Source organism: Pelophylax lessonae (assembly GCF_965119305.1).
Source record: "Pelophylax lessonae genome assembly, chromosome: 13".
NCBI lineage: Eukaryota > Metazoa > Chordata > Amphibia > Anura > Ranidae > Pelophylax > Pelophylax lessonae.
Window position 1 is genome coordinate 44,496,703 of NC_138780.1, and position 18,269 is coordinate 44,514,971.

The 18,269-nt window shown below is 42.3% G+C and overlaps 1 protein-coding gene across 1 annotated transcript in view; it reads left to right on the forward strand.

The window, feature by feature from the left end:
* Positions 1–1,292: 1,292 nt before the first annotated feature.
* The window catches only part of LOC309569162 (uncharacterized protein), a gene marked incomplete at both ends in the record, with an annotated part of 81,148 nt that continues 64,171 nt past the window's right edge, over positions 1,293–18,269 (forward strand). Inside the window, one exon of the mRNA XM_082274923.1 lies at positions 1,293–2,708. Within this exon, the coding sequence (XP_082131049.1) occupies positions 1,293–2,708 (1,416 nt within the window). The remainder of the gene's footprint in view (positions 2,709–18,269) is intronic.

The window sequence follows — 18,269 nt, forward strand, 5'->3', positions numbered from 1 at the left end:
TGTTTTTGTAGATGGTTCCTGGTTGTAGAGCTGAAAGTCAGGCCAAAAGATCACACATTATTAGAGCTACAAACGCATGCTACAGAACAGGTTTAAGGAATTAGGTGATGGTTTAGAAAAAGTTGAGAGTGGCCTTTTTCTAAAAGAAGGGGAGATCTTGTATCCCCGCAGCTAGCGCCCCACTGTCTATTGCCTAGTATGATGGAATAGGACACAGGGGGTGGGAAAGAACATATGAAGTATTACTGAAGTTTTTTTTTGCATTTACAGGCCTAAATTAGTGAAAGCATATGTTGCTAGGTGCATCACCTGTATTAGGAACAACACAAACAAACACATAAGGCCAAACATGAACATCTAGAAATAGGTTTTTACATATAGGCCCAAAGCAGGGAAGAAATAAGAGTTCCTTTTAGTCAATAAGTAGATGGATTCAGCAGATGATATGGGCCAAGAACCACATGACTGCCTAGAAACTATTGAAAGTGTCACTTCACCCCGTGCAGACATGATGAAAGAGCTCATCACCAACCTTCTTCAGGCTATGTTGTTACCCTCAGAGTTAGCTATCATTCACTGTAGGGCACATACCAGAGGTATTGATGACATCTCCAAGGGCAACGCACTAGCAGACAAAATAGCAAAAGCAGCCGCACAACAGTTACCTTTAGGAGCCCTAAAACAAATGCCTGTCCTAACCCACATCCTCCCCGATGATGCCCAGTTGATCACAGATCTACAGGCCTCAGCCACTGCTGAGGAATTGGAGGACTGGTGTTATCCTGTTTTGCAAAGGAATCCTGAAACAGGATTGATTTGCAAAGAGGGGAAACCGTGTATACCCCGTAATAGTGCTCCTATTTGCATTGCCCAGAATTCAGGTACAGTGGAAAGGATAAATAGGACAATCAAAGACGAGTTAAGAAAAAGTAAATTGGAATTTTGAATCAAGTGGAACGAAAAAGTTGCTCGCACCTTTCTTTTCTTTTCACAGGTATCAACCCATCACTTGAGGGAAGGAGATGAAGTAGCATCACAAGACCAAGGCTGGATTTCGTTTTAGACCAAAAGACAAAGGTAGTCGCAGTGACCAGAATCGCTGTCCTTGTGGAGAACCAACAAGCCTGGATCCATGCTACTCGAGTGAAATTGGTGAAGGAGGCTCCACCCCCTGAAGCAAGTCCAGAACCAGAAGCAAGAGAGGTACTAACGGGGGCGGACGGCCCTGACCTCGAACAGGATAGTCAAGAAAAGGGGGATTCAGAGGCAGGCGGCCCTGACCCTGTAGAAGAATGACATTCCTGATAGCACCAGATTCTGGAAAACTGTGGTTACTTATAGGACTCGTATCATTTTCAGTCTTCTCTGTAGTATGGGTTACCACTAACTGTATTTATTATCCAGAAGACCTGGTAGGGCTACAGGCCATTTGCAGAGCTTCCAACACCCCAACACAGAGTAATGCACATAACAGACAAAAGAGAGATGAAAGCTCAAAAAGTCTTACAGATAAAATGTCATTGTTGCAATTTAAATATGCATATGCCCAGAAGTCCGGATATGAAAAATGTTGGATATGTAGTAAACTCCATCCTAGCACCGCTAGAATCCCCCTAATAGCGATACCTTTAAACTTCACCCCTTTCCTAAATGGTACACCTCCTGTTGTCCTCACCAATGTCACGAGAACACTCTCAAATGATACCCTCACTTTCCAAATTATTGGTAGGAGTCATTCCCCAGACTGGTGTTTTAGGTTGGGAAACTCCACCAAGGGAGCTGAAGTGTGCCGGCAAACTAAGATTAATTTCTCAATGACCTCGATGGACAGCTCCTTCTGGCACACCTCAGAACCAGCCCTAAACGCCACTCTAATGAACTTTCTTAACTCCAGTTCCACTTCCTCTTCCCCAATAGGACAGTTGTTGTCAAATTTAGCTTGGTCCAGTTATGATGATCAATTAATGGCACTACTTCACAAACGTCCCCTGGCTTTGGGAAACAGTACTTATATTTGTTGTGGAAAGATTTGTCACCCTTGGATCCCCATTGAACCCCAAGGGTGGTGTTACCTCGCATCCCTAGTTCCCATCATGGGTGTAGTGGGAGACAACAAAGGAGGACATCTCCTAGAAGCTAGTATGTATCCTAGGTACCCCCTCAAACACCGCAATAAAAGGGAATTATTCCTTGAGAAGGATATGGTATGGGCCTGGTTCCCCTCATGGACCGGATGGGGAATAGACATGATGAAAAGGTTGAATAATTACTCTAAAATTCTCGATGACATCCTAGATAAGAACTCAGGGGACATTACCAAATTAAATATAGAAGTGAGGGCAATTAAGAAACAACTTGAGCTCCATGACCTAGCCATAGAAAGCATGAGTGCTGCTCTTACTGGGTTATGTGAAGTTACGGAGGATTATGAATGTTGCACATGGATACACAATACATCTGTTGAGATACCCGATTATTATGATATTATTGCACAGCACCGGAAAGAAGTAGACAAGTTGCAACAGGAAGCTAGGAATATTGCTAAGACATGGAGTCCTTTTGGTAGTGGGAATTTTGAATTTGGAGGAATATCCTCATGGTTGAAAAATATCGCTATGACTGTTGTAATGGTTTTGCTTTTTTTATTATTCCTATATGCATGCTTCAAACTCGTAATGTGTATTATTGTTAGAGTTTCCCGACCAAAGGTGAAAAATGTCTCTATGCTATCCCACCAAGTCCCAGGCTACCAGACCTCCTCGACTAATAACCCTAAAGAATATACTGAGTACATTAAGAGGTATAAACAGAAAGAAAAAAAGAACCTTATTGTTTAAAGGATGATATATGATCTGGTCTTTCAAGCAGCAGGGATATAGAAAATTAATCTGCCAATCGTGGTACTATATTCCTAGGAGGTTTAGGACTCCTGATAATATCCCTAAGAATTATATATTCCAATGATATACAGGGTGACAAGGGAAAATCAATTAAGGGGTTAATGATTTTAAGAGGGGATTGTGGGAGATGGGGAGATATCAAATTCTATGTGTCCTCCATTTTGTATGTCCCTACCCCATTTTGTATGCATTAATGTCTTATAAGCTGTGTGTTTGTGTGTGTATGTGACCTTAGTTACACAAGATATGAAAAGTGCCTACGTACCATGGAAAATTTCTGCAGTTCGCGATAAGGCTGTGTCAGGTGATTCTAGTCACACGAGATATGTTTTATATGGTATTACTCCCCAAGGTGACCTTTTGTCTCCTGAAGCTGTTTAACCAATAAGAACGTAACAAGTGCCCTATACCTATGATTATATGCCTTTATCTTTACTATATAAGCCGCAACGAGCCTATAATAAACTGAGAGTTGGTTTCACCATACATCTGTGTCCGTCTGTGTTATTTCCAGAAACCATCCTCCCGGGCCTGTCAGACACAAAGCGAGCAAAAGAAGTTAATGATGGTCCGGGACTATCATTGGGATCAGGGGTCCCAGTAACTAACAAGTCCCCCAACCTTCTGATGGAACAGCAGTGCTGAAGAGTGAAAAAAAGAAAAAACAGGTAAAATGTATTTATAAAGTGTATGTAAACCCTAAAAATATCTGTCGATCCTACCGGAGTCAATTAAGCTCCTAATTTCCAATGCAATGTGCCTCTGCTGACTGTTATCAGTTACTCTATTTCCAGCTCTCTATGTGGACTACAAAAACAACCCCCACCTCCCTTATGTAATGGAGAAGAGGAGAGAGGGAGGTGTTCTGTAGTCATGTCTTAGGGTGGCAATGCTGCTTCTCCAGAGATACAATATGGTGAGCATTTTCTAAAAAGAGTCACTGGCAAATTCACAGGTAAAAATAAAAAGCCTAATAAATGAAAACGAATGCGGCCATTACATTGAAGAACTGGTATGATGCAATATATTAACATTGATGCTCAGGTGTGCCAAAGTTCGACCTGCTCTGGCAGATCTTTGATAGTGCTGAAGTATGCCCGCCCCTTTCCCATCATCTTTGAGTTCCTATTGGTGAATAGGGTTGCTTTTCATACTGATGAACCAATAAGAGTGTGGGGGAGTAAGCTTCAACACTGCTGAGAAATGTGAGATCTTCACCTGTCAGAAGGACCTGGTGCCATCCAGGAAGGTTTAAAAGGCTTTGGTAGGTATGAGCACCTCTAGGTACCGGCACTTCATGACAATGATCGTTTGCTCCCCTTTTCCCCCCTTTAACCACTTCCCTACAGGGGCAATTTTTACATTTTTCATACACGTAAAAAATCACCTTTTTTGTTAGAAAATGACTTTGAACCTCCATACATTTATTTTCTGAAAGCAGAATCCCCTATCTTCCCCCTCAAGCATCCTTCATGCACTTCTCCCTTACTCTCCTAACATCTCCAACCACCCCATCCCCCATCATTTCCTTTTCTTACATTCCCCCTTACCCTCTGAGTCCTATTGAATCTTCTTCCATTATGACTTCAATTATAGGGAGTTTGGAATGTCCCCAATACACTCCAGGCCCCACCTAGGCAACCACAAGAGCCTTGGATCAGGTTGCCACCCTGCCATCCTTTATCCAGAGGTGGCATGCTCCACCATCAGCAGTCCCAGATGGGTCCGATCTGTCAAACCCTAACATGACTTAGCTGTGTGCCCATCGTTTTCTATACCCGCTGGTAGGAGCCAACTACATGCAGCACAGCATCAATTATAAACCTATTCAAGATTCTGAACTTTTCCAGGGATCCCCACCTTTCCTCTGTTCATGTGTTTATAAGTTCATATGTCTGTAAGTATTCCTTACCAACAACTCTTCATCTACAGTGCCTTGGAAAACTATTCATACCCCTTGACATTTTACACATTTTGTCATGTTACAACCAAAAACATAAATTATTTTATTGGGATTTTATGTGATAGACCAACACAAAGTGACACATAATTGTGAAATGGAAGGAAAATGATAAATGGTTTTCATTTTTTTCATAAATATGTGAAAAGTGTGGCGTGCATTTGTATTCAGCCCCCTTTACTCGGATACCCCTAACTAAACTCTAGTGGAACCAATTGCCTTCAGAAGTCATCTAATTAGTAAATAGAGCCCACCTGTGTGTCATTTTAATCTCATTATAAATACAGCTGCTCTCTGAAGCCCTCAGAGGTTTGTTAGAGAAGCTTAGTGAATAAACAGCATCATGAAGGCCAAGAAACACACCCAACAGGTCAGGGATAAAGTTGTGGAGAAGTTAACCACTTCTGGACCGGAAGGATTTGCCCCCTTAATGACCAGGCCATTTTTTGCGATTCGGTACTGCGTTACCTTAACGGACAATTGCGTGATCGTGCGACGCTGTACCCAAATTATATGTCCTTTTTTCCCACAAATAGAGCTTTCTTTTGGTGGTATTTGATCACCTGTGCGATTTTTATTTTTTGCGCTATAAACAAAAAAAGAGCGACAATTCGGAAAAAAAACAATATTTTTCACTTTCTGCTATATAACATTCCCCAAAAAGAAATTTAAAAATCAAAATTTTATAACATTTTAGGCCAATTTGTTTTCTGCTATATATTATTGGTAAAAAAATCACAATAAGCGTATTTTGATTGGTTTGCACAAAAGTTATCGCGTCTACTAAATACGGGAAAGATTTGTCATATTTATTGTTTATTTTCTTTTTTTACTAGTAATGGTGGCGATCTGCGATTTTTAGCGGGGCTGCGACATTGCGGTAGACAGATCGGACCCCTAACTGACATTTTTGACACTTTTGGGGGACCAGTGACATTACTACAGTAATGTGTGCTAACAAATTTGCACTGTTACTGTAATAATGACACTGGCAGGGAAGGGGTTAACACTGTGGGTGATCAAAAGGTTAAATGTGAGCCTAGGGGAGTGATTCTAGCTGTATGGGGGGTGGGGATTATGGAATGATCATAGAGACATGTGATTCTATATTAAAGGATCACAGGCACTCTGTGATCATTCCAGAGAGAAGAAGTGTTTACAACAGCTGACCTTTCTTCTCTCTCAGTGGGGAGCGCTCGCCCCCTAGCTGCATGTGTATGACTGACGTAGCCCTACGTCGGTTCACGCAGGAGGACCAGCCTGCAGCAGTATATCTGTGGCGGGCAGTCCAGAAGTGGTTAAACAGGGTTAGGTTATATAAAAATATTCCAAGCTTTGAACATCTCATGGAGCTCTGTTCAATCCATCATCCGAAAATGGAAAGAGTATGGCACAACTGCAAACCTACCAAGACATGGCCGTCCACCTAAACTGACAGGATGGGCAAGGAGAGCATTCATCAGAGAAGCAGCCAAGAGGCCCCCCATGGTAACTCTGGAGGAGATTCAGAGATCCACAGTTCAGGTGAGAGAATCCTTCCCCAGGAGAACTATTAGTCGTGCTCTCCACAAATCTGTCCTTTATGGAAGAGTGGCAAGAAGAAAGCCATTGTTGAAAGAAAGCCATAAGAAGTCCCGTTTTCCATTTGCGAGAAGCCATGTGGGGGACACAGCAAACATGTGGAAGAAGGAGTAATATATATTGGGAATAAAGGAAAAAATGGGGAGGGAAAGGGGGCAATAGAAGGAGGGAAGGACAGGAAGATTGGACTTTATGTGGAAGAAGGTGTTCAGGTCAGATGAGACCAAAATTAAACTTTTTGGCCTAAAAGCTAAATGCTATGTGTGGCGGAAAACTAACACTGCAAATCTCCCTGGACACAACATCCACACCGTGAAACATGGTGGTGGCAGCATCATATTGTGGGGATGCTTTTCTTCAGCAGGGACAGTAAAGGTGGTCAGAGTTGATGGGAAGATGGATGGAGCCAAATACAGGGCAATCTATAAAGAAAACATGTTAAGAGTCTGCAAAAGACTTGAGAAGGGGCAGAGGTTTAACTTCCAACAGGACAACGACCCTAAACATACAGCCAGACCTACAATGGAATGGATTAGATCAAAGAATATGCATGTGTTAGAATGGCCTAGTCAAAGTCCAGACCTAAATACAATTGAGAGTCTGTGGCAAGACTTGAAAATTGCTGTTCACAGACGCTCTCCATCCAATCTGACAGAGCTTGAGATATTTCACAAAGAAGAATGGGCAAAAATGTCCCTCTCTAGATGTGCAAAGCTGGTAGAGATTGAATGACAATTGGGCGGTCATGCAATGCTGTACACAAATTACACACAAATAGAGCTTTCTTTTGGTGGTATTTTATCACTGCTGGGTTTTTTATTTTTTGCTAAAAAAAATATTGAAAATTAAAAAAAAAAAAAAGAGTTTCTGTCAGTAAATTTTATAAATAAATAATTTTTCTACTTCACTGATGTGCGCTGATCAGGTGGCACTGATAGGCTTCACTGATGGGCACTGATTAGACTACACTGATTAGGTGGCACTTATGAGGAGGCATTAACATGCCACACTGATGAGCACTGATAGGCAGCACTCATAGGTGGCACTGGTGGGCAATGATAGGCGGCACTGATGGGCAGGAACTGAAATGCAGCACTGACTGGCATCACTAATATGAACTAATTGGTGATACTGATGGGCACTGCTGGGGTTGTGCTAAAATCAGGGCACTGATGATCATCGTCAACAGAACAAGAGTGCTTTCCACCCGCCGTCCTTTTACTATAGAGCGGTTGGGAAGTGGTTAAAGTGACACTGATATAGTGTCTTCACTGTTAGGGCTCTTTTACACGAGCGCTCCGATCAGATCCGTCTGTCACTTTTTTAGGCGGATCTGATCGGATCCTCCATGCATCCCTATGGGGCAGCGGATGTCAGTGGTGACATGTCCGCTGACACCCGCTGCCATCCGCATCCGATCCTGTCCGTGAAATCCGGATGGATGGAAACCCTATTTTCCATCTGTCCAGGGGATCGGATCGGATCGGATCGGATGAGAGCGGACAGGCAGTCTGCTCTCATCTGATTCCCCCATAGAGATGCATGGGGCTCTGACTACTCCCTCTCCGCACACATTGCAGGGAGGGAGCTGTCACCTTCCTGCTCAGTGGGGATCTGTGTTTACGATCTCCCGCTGAGCAGCACGGATCCGCCTACGGAGGCGGACTGTGTGAAAGAGCCCTTATTCTTACATTGTGTTGTCTTTGTAAGAGGATTCACATATAGCACTGGGATTATTATTTTTATACTCCTCAGGGTGGCGCTGTACCGCTACAGTTTATTTACCATGGTTTCCTATGGGACACATTCCCATCTATGATTTTTTCAGGGACTTTTTAAAAATACAAAACGGTGCTTTTTTTTTGCGTTTTTGGTTCAATAGACTTCAATGGAGAAGCTGCAGAAAAGCATGTAGTGCGTCTTGCTGCGACTTGTGTTTTTTAATCTGCTCAACAACAAATTACCCCCAAAAAAAGCAATGAGAATGCAAAAATGCAAATCGCGGTAAAATCAAGTGTGCAAAAACGTACAACAAAAATCACTGCAGAAACTGATCAAACGCAAACTACATAGGGGTAAACCGAGCCACACCTATGCGTTTTTTGGTGCTTTTTGCAAAAATGCACTACAGTTCATTTAACATGGTTTCCTATGGGACACGTTCACATCTATGCTTTTTCCAGCCACTGTGTTTTTGGAAAGTGTCAGGGAATTTTTTAGCCACTTTGCCGCTGCTCACTAGAGCTCTATTGCGGCAAAGTGGCTCTTGTAGGTCTGACGACGTAGACCTACGTCGCCAGACACTCCCCCATCTCGGCGGCGCGTGCGCCCCGCCGGAGGCTCGCTCCCGCTGTATTCAGTCACAGTGGGAGTCGGGCCGGGGGAGGAGCAGCGGTGATCGCTGCTGCTCTTCCCCGATCGACGGGGAATCGAGTCTGGAGATCCGCCCGCTTGTGTAAACAGAGCGGGCGGATCTCCTAAGTGACAGGCAGGGTCAGATTGCAGGATTCAGCATAGCTGAACCTGCCATCTGTCCCTGTGTCACATAGTCCCCTCCCCCCACACACGTCAGTAAGCACCAGGCATACATTAACCCCTCCCGCTCCAATAAAATTAACCCCTTCCCTGCCAGTGTCATTTTTACAGTAACAGTGCATATATATAGCACTGATTACTGCATTAATGTCACTGGTACCCCCAAAAATGTCAAAAATGTCAGTCAAGGGTCCGATCTGTCCGCCGCAATGTCGCAGTCCTGCAAAAAAAATCGCAGATCGCCGCCATTACTCGTTAAAAAAAAAAAAAACACCAAAAACGACGGAAATCTTTCCCTTAGTAAACGCAATAACTTTTGCGCAAACCAATCAAAATACGCTTATTGCGATTTTTTTTTACCAAAAATATGTAGCAGAAAACAAATTGGCCTAAAATGATAAAAAATTTTGATTTTTACATTTTTTTGGGGGGAATTTCATATAAATAATGTGAAAAATATTGTTATTTTTTCAAAATTGTCACTCTTTTTTTGTTTATAGCGCAAAAAGTAAAAATCGCACAGGTGATCAAATACCACCAAAAGAAAGCTCTGTTGGTGTTGAAAAAAAATGACTTAAATTTCGTTTGGGTATGGCGTTGCATGACCGCGCAATTGTCAGTTAAAGTCGCACAGTGCCGAATCGCAAAAAGTGGCAGCAAAATCCTCCGGTGGTAAAGTGGTTAAATGTAAAACTGCGCTTTTTTGGTTCAATAGACTTCAATGGAGAAGCTGCAGAAAAGCATGTAGAGAGTTTTTCAACATGCAAATTTATTGTGATTTGCATTTTTTTTTTTAATCTGCCCAACAACAAATTGGCCAAAAAAAAAATGCAAAAAATGTAAAACACAAATCATGGTAAAATCACATGTGCAAAAATGTAAAACACACCGCAAAATTCACTGCAGAAACCAATCAAAAGCAAACTGCATAGATGGTAAACAAGCCTAACAGTTGCTTGCCCTCAGTCACTAAGGGGTTAACTAACTGTATACGTGTCATAGTGGCAGCTTGCAGCAAAAGCCATAAAAGGGGTGGAGCTTAGAAAGCCATGCAAGGGGCGGAGCTTAGAAAACAACAAAAGGGCGGAGCTTAGTCGGCAGTTAAATGGGTGGAGCTTAACCGGCAGTTAAAAGGGCGGAGCTTAGTTGGCAGTTAAAAGGGGCGGAGCCTATTAGACTATATAAGAAGGCAGCGCCAGGTCTCAGTGTGGGAGTTAGGAGTTGGATTTGAGAAGTAAACATCTTTGTTTCTTCTCTGTGATTATTCGTGTTGTCCATAGTGTGATTTAGAGATTTACTAGATTTCTGCGATCTGGTAATTTTCTCTACAATTACAGGATATCGAATTTAGCTTGCCAGGAATATTTACATCTTTTTCCAGGCAAAATGGTGAGATTAGATCGCACCGCCTACCAGCGTGTAGGAGAAAGCGGCCAACATCAACGCCGCAATACCAAAAAACATCAGGAGCAATATTGCCAGGAATCTTTACATCTCCTTCCAGGCAAAATGGTGAAATTCGATCACACCACCTACCAGCGTGTAGGAGAAAGCGGCCCATATCAACGCCGCAATAACAAAAAACATCAAGAAAAACAATGCCAGGCTCAGCCTTCTAGGAAGTAAGTATCTGATATTTCCGATCAATAACCAGTAGGGGGATCAATACAAACTGACAGCATATAAAACAGAATTTATTTATAAGTGATCAGCTAATCATTAGATTTTGTATTTCTCAGTAATGTGAAATACAGATCATACTATTGTCCATTTCATAGTCTGTTATATAACCGACCCGACGAGTCTGTAGCTAAAAATAGACCAACTGTCAAATAGATCAACTGCCTAGCTAACGGACACAATCTGATCAATGAGTTGGCTTTAATAACTGTGCAGACTAATAATGACAGATGTATAGTTTCTCTAGATTTTAGGACCTGCGTCACCTGGGGCTTTTATTCACTTCAGGCACATTTTACATTCTCATCATAGGAGTGCGCAGCCTATTGCTTTAGCGTGTGCACTCCATAGCCCAAACACACATGCGTGTGTATATATATATATATAGATTAATGATTGCAGAGTATTTTCTCTGTCATTGATCTTATTTTTTTGTACAACCCAATTTGCCGCTTATGATTATAGTATGAATTTAGTTACTAAATAGTAAGTTATGAACACAAATCAGAGATTTAATTTTGTCCCAAACAGCTCAGCAGGAAAAATAGATGAACTGGGGCTTTTTTTTCACAGTTGATCTATATTTACAAAGACCTTGACAATTGTCCATAATCACCTGTTTAGTGAATAAACCCCATTTGTGACAATCTAAAGAAGTGGTCACTAAACTGTGGCCTGAGGGCCAGATGTGGCCCTTTGCTTGCCTTTATCCGGCCCTCGGGGCACTTGTCCCACTGATAGAACACTATTCTCATACCTGCCAACTGTTCCGTTTTTCCCGGGACAATCCCGGCAAATAGGAGCCTGTCCTGGGTATTTTACATTGTCCCTGTTAATCTGGGACTATGTAAATCATTTAAATTTTTTTTTTTTTTTTTTTTATTTTGTGCCACACAGTGTCGCTCTCACCCCAGCTAGGAGTTGTAGTTGTGGCAGCAGGTTGTCTCTCTCTCTGTGCCCGCTCACTCTTCCCGCCTGTCGCAAATTTAACGTGTCACCGAAGGCAGGGTGTCAGCATGGTGCACTTTCCAAAATCCGCCAGCAGGGGGAGGCAGAGCACCTTCCGACAAGCTGGAGGCCTCACACTCCATTAATTACTACTATCAATAATGGTTTTTTTATAGATATAATTTATACACCTGTTAATTGATACATATATATAGTTTTCTAGCTCTAGATAAATGTGTGTACATATCCGTGTATGTGTATGTGTGTGTATATATATATATATATATATATATATATATATATATTGCTCAAAAAAATTAAAACAGACCTCAATCCTCAATGGGAAAAATCTCATGCTGGATATCTATACTGGTATGGACTTGGTATGTGTTAGGATAATATGGACTGGGTAATGTGTTAGGATCTATACTGGTATGGACTATACTGGTATGGACTCTGTAATGTGTTAGGATGGTATGGACTGGGTAATGTGTTAGGATCTATACTGGTATGGACTATACTGGTATGGACTCTGTAATGTGTTAGGATGGTATGGACTGGGTAATGTGTTAGGATCTATAGTGGTGTGAACTGGGTAATGTGTTAGGATCTATACTGGTGTGAACTGGGTAATGTGTTAGGATCTATACTGGTATGGACTGGGTAATGTGTTAGGATGATATGGACTGGGTAATGTGTTAGGATCTATCAATCTTTTGCTAAAAAAAAAAAATATATTGAACATTTAAAAAAAAAAAAGAGTTTCTGTCAGTAAATTTTATAAATAAATAATTTTTCTACTTCACTGATGTGCGCTGATCAGGTGGCACTGATAGGCTTCACTGATGGGCACTGATTAGACTACACTGATTAGGTGGCACTTATGAGGAGGCACTAACATGCCACACTGATGAGCACTGATAGGCGGCACTCATAGGTGGCACTGGTGGGCAATGATAGGCGGCACTGATGGGCAGGAACTGAAATGCAGCACTGACTGGCATCACTAATAGGCACTGATTGGTGATACTGATGGGCACTGCTGGGGCTGTGCTATAATCAGGGCACTGATGATCAGTGCCCCGATTACCTGTACAGGTCTCCCCTGCGAGGAGATGCCGCTGATCGGCTGTCATCGCCACGCGCAATGTCAGTGTGAGCCAAGGAGAGCCGATAAACGGCACTTCCTTGTTTACATGTAAACAGCTGTGATTGGACACAGCCGATCACATGGGTAAAGAGCCGCATCATCGGCTCTTTACTGAGATCAGGGGTTGCTCCATGTCCTAGGAACACGTTGTGACCAAGATCGCCACGCTGCATACCCCCGTGGGCACACAAGAGAGGCGGTTCCGAGGCGCCATCATATGACATCGTCCCAGAACAAGAGTGCTTTCCACCCGCCGTCCTTTTACTATAGAGCAGGAGGGAAGTGGTTAAAGTGACACTGATATAGTGTCTTCACTGTTATTCTTACATTGTGTTGTCTTTGTAAGAGGATTCACATATAGCACTGGGATTATTATTTTTATACTCCTCAGGGTGGCGCTGTACCGCTACAGTTTATTTACCATGGTTTCCTATGGGACACATTCCCATCTATGCTTTTTTCAGGGACTTTTTAAAAATACAAAACGGTGCTTTTTTTTTGTGTTTTTGGTTCAATAGACTTCAATGGAGAAGCTGCAGAAAAGCATGTAGTGCGTCTTGCTGCGACTTGTGTTTTTTAATCTGCTCAACAACAAATTACCCCCCAAAAAAGCAATGAGAATGCAAAAATGCAAATCGCTGTAAAATCAAGTGTGCAAAAACGTACAACAAAAATCACTGCAGAAACTGATCAAAAGCAAACTACATAGGGGTAAACCGAGCCACACCTATGCGTTTTCTGGTGCTTTTTGCAAAAATGCACTACAGTTCATTTAACATGGTTTCCTATGGGACACGTTCACATCTATGCTTTTTCCAGCCGCTGTGTTTTTGGAAAGTGTCAGGGACTTTCTTAGCCACTTTGCCGCTGCTCACTAGAGCTCTACTGCGGCAAAGTGGCTCTTGTAGGTCTGGTGACGTAGACCTACGTCGCTAGACACTACCCCTTCTCGGCGACGCGCGTGCGCCGCCGGAGGCTCGCTCCCGCTGTATTCAGTCACAGCGGGAGTCGGGCCAGGGGAGGAGCGGCGGTGATCACCGCTGCTCTTCCCCGATCGTCGGGGAATTGAGTCTGGAGATCCGCCCGCTTGTGTAAACAGAGCGGGCGGATCTCCTAAGTGACAGGCAGGGTCAGATTGCAGGGTTCAGCATAGCTGAACCTGCGATCTGTCCCTGTGTCACATAGTCCGCTCCCCCCACACATGTGAGTAAGCACCAGGCATACATCAACCCCTCCCTCTCCAATAAAATGAACCCCTTCCCTGCCAGTGTAATTTTTACAGTAACAGTGCATACATATATAGCACTGATTACTGTAGTAATGTCACTGGTACCCCCAAAAGTGTCAAAAATGTCAGTCAAGGGTCCGATCTGTCCGCCGCAATGTCGCAGTCCCGCAAAAAAAATCGCAGATCGCCGCCATTACTCGTTAAAAAAAACCCACCAAAAACGACAGAAATCTTTCCCTTAGTAAACACAATAACTTTTGCGCAAACCAATCAAAATACACTTATTGCGATTTTTTTATGAAAAATATGTAGCAGAAAACAAATTGGCCTAAAATGATAAAAAATTTTGATTTTTACATTTTTTGGGGGGAAATTTTATATAAAAAATGTGAAAAATAATGTTATTTTTTCAAAATTGTCACTCTTTTTTGTTTATAGCGCAAAAAGTAAAAATCGCACAGGTGATCAAATACCACCAAAAGAAAGCTCTGTTTGTGGGGAAAAAAAGGACTTAAATTTTGTTTGGGTACGGCGTTGTCTGACCACGCAATTGTCAGTTAAATTCGCACAGTGCCGAATCGCAAAAAGTGGCCTGGACGTAAGACAGCAAAATCCTCCGGTGGTAAAGTGGTTAAATGTAAAACTTTTTTGGTTCAATAGACTTCAATGGTGAAGCTGCAGAAAAGCATGTAGAGAGTTTTTCAACATGCAAATTTATTGCGATTTGAATTTTTTTTTAATCTGCCCAACAACAAATTGGCCAAAAAAAATGCAAAAAATGTAAAACACAAATCATGGTAAAATCACATGTGCAAAAATGCAAAACACACCACAAAAATCACTGCAGAAACCGATCAAAAGCAAACTGCATAGATGGTAAATGAGCCTAACAGTTGCTTGCCCTCAGTCACTAAGGGGTTAACTAACTGTATACGTGTCATAGTGGCAGCTTGCAGCAAAAGCCATAAAATGGGCGGAGCTTAGAAAGCCATGCAAGGGGCGGAGCTTAGAAAACAACGGAAGGGGTGGAGCTTAGCCGACAGTTAAAGGGGTGGGGCTTAACCGGCAGTTAAAGGGGTGGAGCTTAGTTGGCAGTTAAAAGGGGCGGAGCCTATTAGACTATATAAGAAGGCAGCGCCAGGGCTTAGTGTGGGAGTTAGGAGTTGGATTTGAGAAGTAAACATCTTTGTTTCTTCTCTGTGATTATTCGTGTTGTCCATAGTGTGATTTAGAGATTTACTAGATTTTTGCGATCTGGTAATTTTCTCTACAATTACAGGATATCGAATTTAGCTTGCCAGGAATATTTACATCTTTTTCCAGGCAAAATGGTGAGATTAGATCGCACCGCCTACCAGCGTGTAGGAGAAAGCGGCCAACATCAACGCCGCAATACCAAAAAACATCAGGAGCAATATTGCCAGGAATCTTTACATCTCCTTCCAGGCAAAATGGTGAAATTCGATCACACCACCTACCAGCGTGTAGGAGAAAGCGGCCAACATCAACGCCGCAATAACAAAAAACATCAAGAAAAACAATGCCAGGCTCAGCCTTCTAGGAAGTAAGTATCTGATATTTCCGATCAATAACCAGTAGGGGGATCAATACAAACTGACAGCATATAAAACAGAATTTATTTATAAGTGATCAGCTAATCATTAGATTTTGTATTTCTCAGTAATGTGAAATACAGATCATACTATTGTCCATTTCATAGTCTGTTATATAACCGACCCGACGAGTCTGTAGCTAAAAATAGACCAACTGTCAAATAGATCAACTGCCTAGCTAACGGACACAATCTGATCAATGAGTTGGCTTTAATAATTGTGCAGACTAATAATGACAGATGTATAGTTTCTCTAGATTTTAGGACCTGCGTCACCTGGGGCTTTTATTCACTTCAGGCACATTTTACATTCTCATCATAGGAGTGCGCAGCCTATTGCTTTAGCGTGTGCACTCCATAGCCCAAACACACATGCGTGTATGTATATATATATATATTAATGATTGCAGAGTGTTTTCTGTGTCATTGGTCTTATTTTTGTACAACCCAATTTGCCGCTTATGATTATAGTATGAATTTAGTTACTAAATAGTAAGTTATGAACACAAATCAGAGATTTAATTTTGGCCCAAACAGCTCAGCAGGAAAAATAGATGAACTGGGCTTTTTTTTCACAGTTGATCTATATTTACAAAGACCTTGACAATTGTCCATAATCACCTGTTTAGTGAATAAACCCCATTTGTGACAATCTAAAGAAGTGGTCACTAAACTGCGGCCTGAGGGCCAGATGCGGCCCTTTGCTTGCCTTTATCCGGCCCTCAGGGCACTTCTCCCACTGATAGAACACTATTCTCATACCTGCCAACTGTTCCGTTTTTCCCGGGACAATCCCGGCAAATAGGAGCCTGTCCTGGGTATTTTACATTGTCTCTGTTAATCAGGGACTATGTAAATCATTAAAAAAAAAATTAATTTTGTGCCACACAGTGTCGCTCTCACCCCAGCTAGGAGTTGTAGTTCTGGCAGCAGGTTGTCTCTCTCTCTCTGCCCGCTCGCTCTTCCCGCCTGTCGCAAATTTAACGTGTCACCGAAGGCAGGGTGTCAGCATGGTGCACTTTCCAAAATCCGCCAGCAGGGGGAGGCAGAGCACCTTCCGACAAGCTGGAGGCCTCACACTCCATTAATTACTACTATCAATAATGTTTTTTTTTATAGATATAATTTATACACCTGTTAATTGATAAATATATATAGTTTTCTAGCTCTAGAGATAAATGTGTGTACATATCCGTGTATGTGTATGTGTGTGCATACATATATATATATATATATATATATATATATATATATATATATATTGCTCCAAAAAATTAAAACAGACCTCAATGGGAAAAATCTCATGCTGGATATCTATACTGGTATGGACTTGGTATGTGTTAGGATAATATGGACTGGGTAATGTGTTAGGATCTATACTGGTATGGACTGTAGGGCTGAAACAACTAATCGACTAAATCGATAATAATCGATAATTACAATCGTTGTCAACGATTGTCATTATCGATTAGTTGCTCCGTCGATTAGTTGTGCTGCATTCTTGACATTCCCCGACAGTCAGCGAGCTCCGTCTGCTCTGTGAAGCAGCAGTGTGCCCTCTGTCTCTCTCACAGCTCGGCACTTCCGTGACCTCCCTCCTCCCTCCTCCTTTCCTCTCTGCCTTCTTGCTGAGTCAGTGAGGGAGTGAGTCATATCGAGCTGAGGGAGAAGCAGCAAAACGTGAGTGCCGAGCTTAGTACTAGTTGCAGTGTCCATTCCATGCAATGCAGCCCGCCAAAAAACAGAATAAAAGATTATCCAGATAAAAGAGTTAATATTCCTTATAAAGTGCAATATTATAATAGAAAAATAAGTGATTATAAACATCCATATAACACATATAGGTTGTCTTTCTTTGCTCCCTATTTCATATCTATGGCTGACATGGACGTTTTTATTCACGTATTTTTCTATTGTAATATTGCACCTTATAAGGAATATTAACTCTTTTATCTAGATAAGCATTTATTATATTATTTACAGTATATAGCAGCTTAATTAAAAAAAAAAAAAAGTTTTGGTATAAGTGCCGGTTCACACTTGTGCGGTTTGCGAGATTGCATGTAATTCGGAGCGCACTGCTCCTAAATTACATGCGATCTCATGTGCGGATGCGAGTTCAGCCATACATGAGGCTTTTTTTGAGCCGCCTCAGAATCGGATCGCACAGTGGTAAGTGGTTCACATTTGTGCGATCCGATTCTGTGCGAACTTGCAGATCGCACTGCAATATGCAATCGCAACTGGGGGTGTTGTTAACTTTTAATTTGCACCCCCTGCGTATCGCATATGGCAGTGTGAACTGCCAGATGTGCGGATGCGATGGCACTAGTGCCGGTTCACATTTGTGCGATGCGGGAACGCTGCGAATATGCAGCGTGTTCCCGCATCGCATCCGCACATCTGGCAGTTCACACTGCCATATGCGATACGCAGGGGGTGCAAATTAAAAGTTAACGACACCCCCAGTTGCGATTGCATATTGCAGTGCGATCTGCAAGTTCGCACAGAATCAGATCGCACAAGTGTGAACCACTTACCACTGTGCGATCCGATTCTGAGGCGGCTCAAAAAAAGCCTCATGTGCGAGTTTGCTGTGGTTGCGCTGCGAATTCAGCCATACAAAGTGTATGGATGAACTTGCATCCGCACATGAGATCGCATGTAATTTAGGA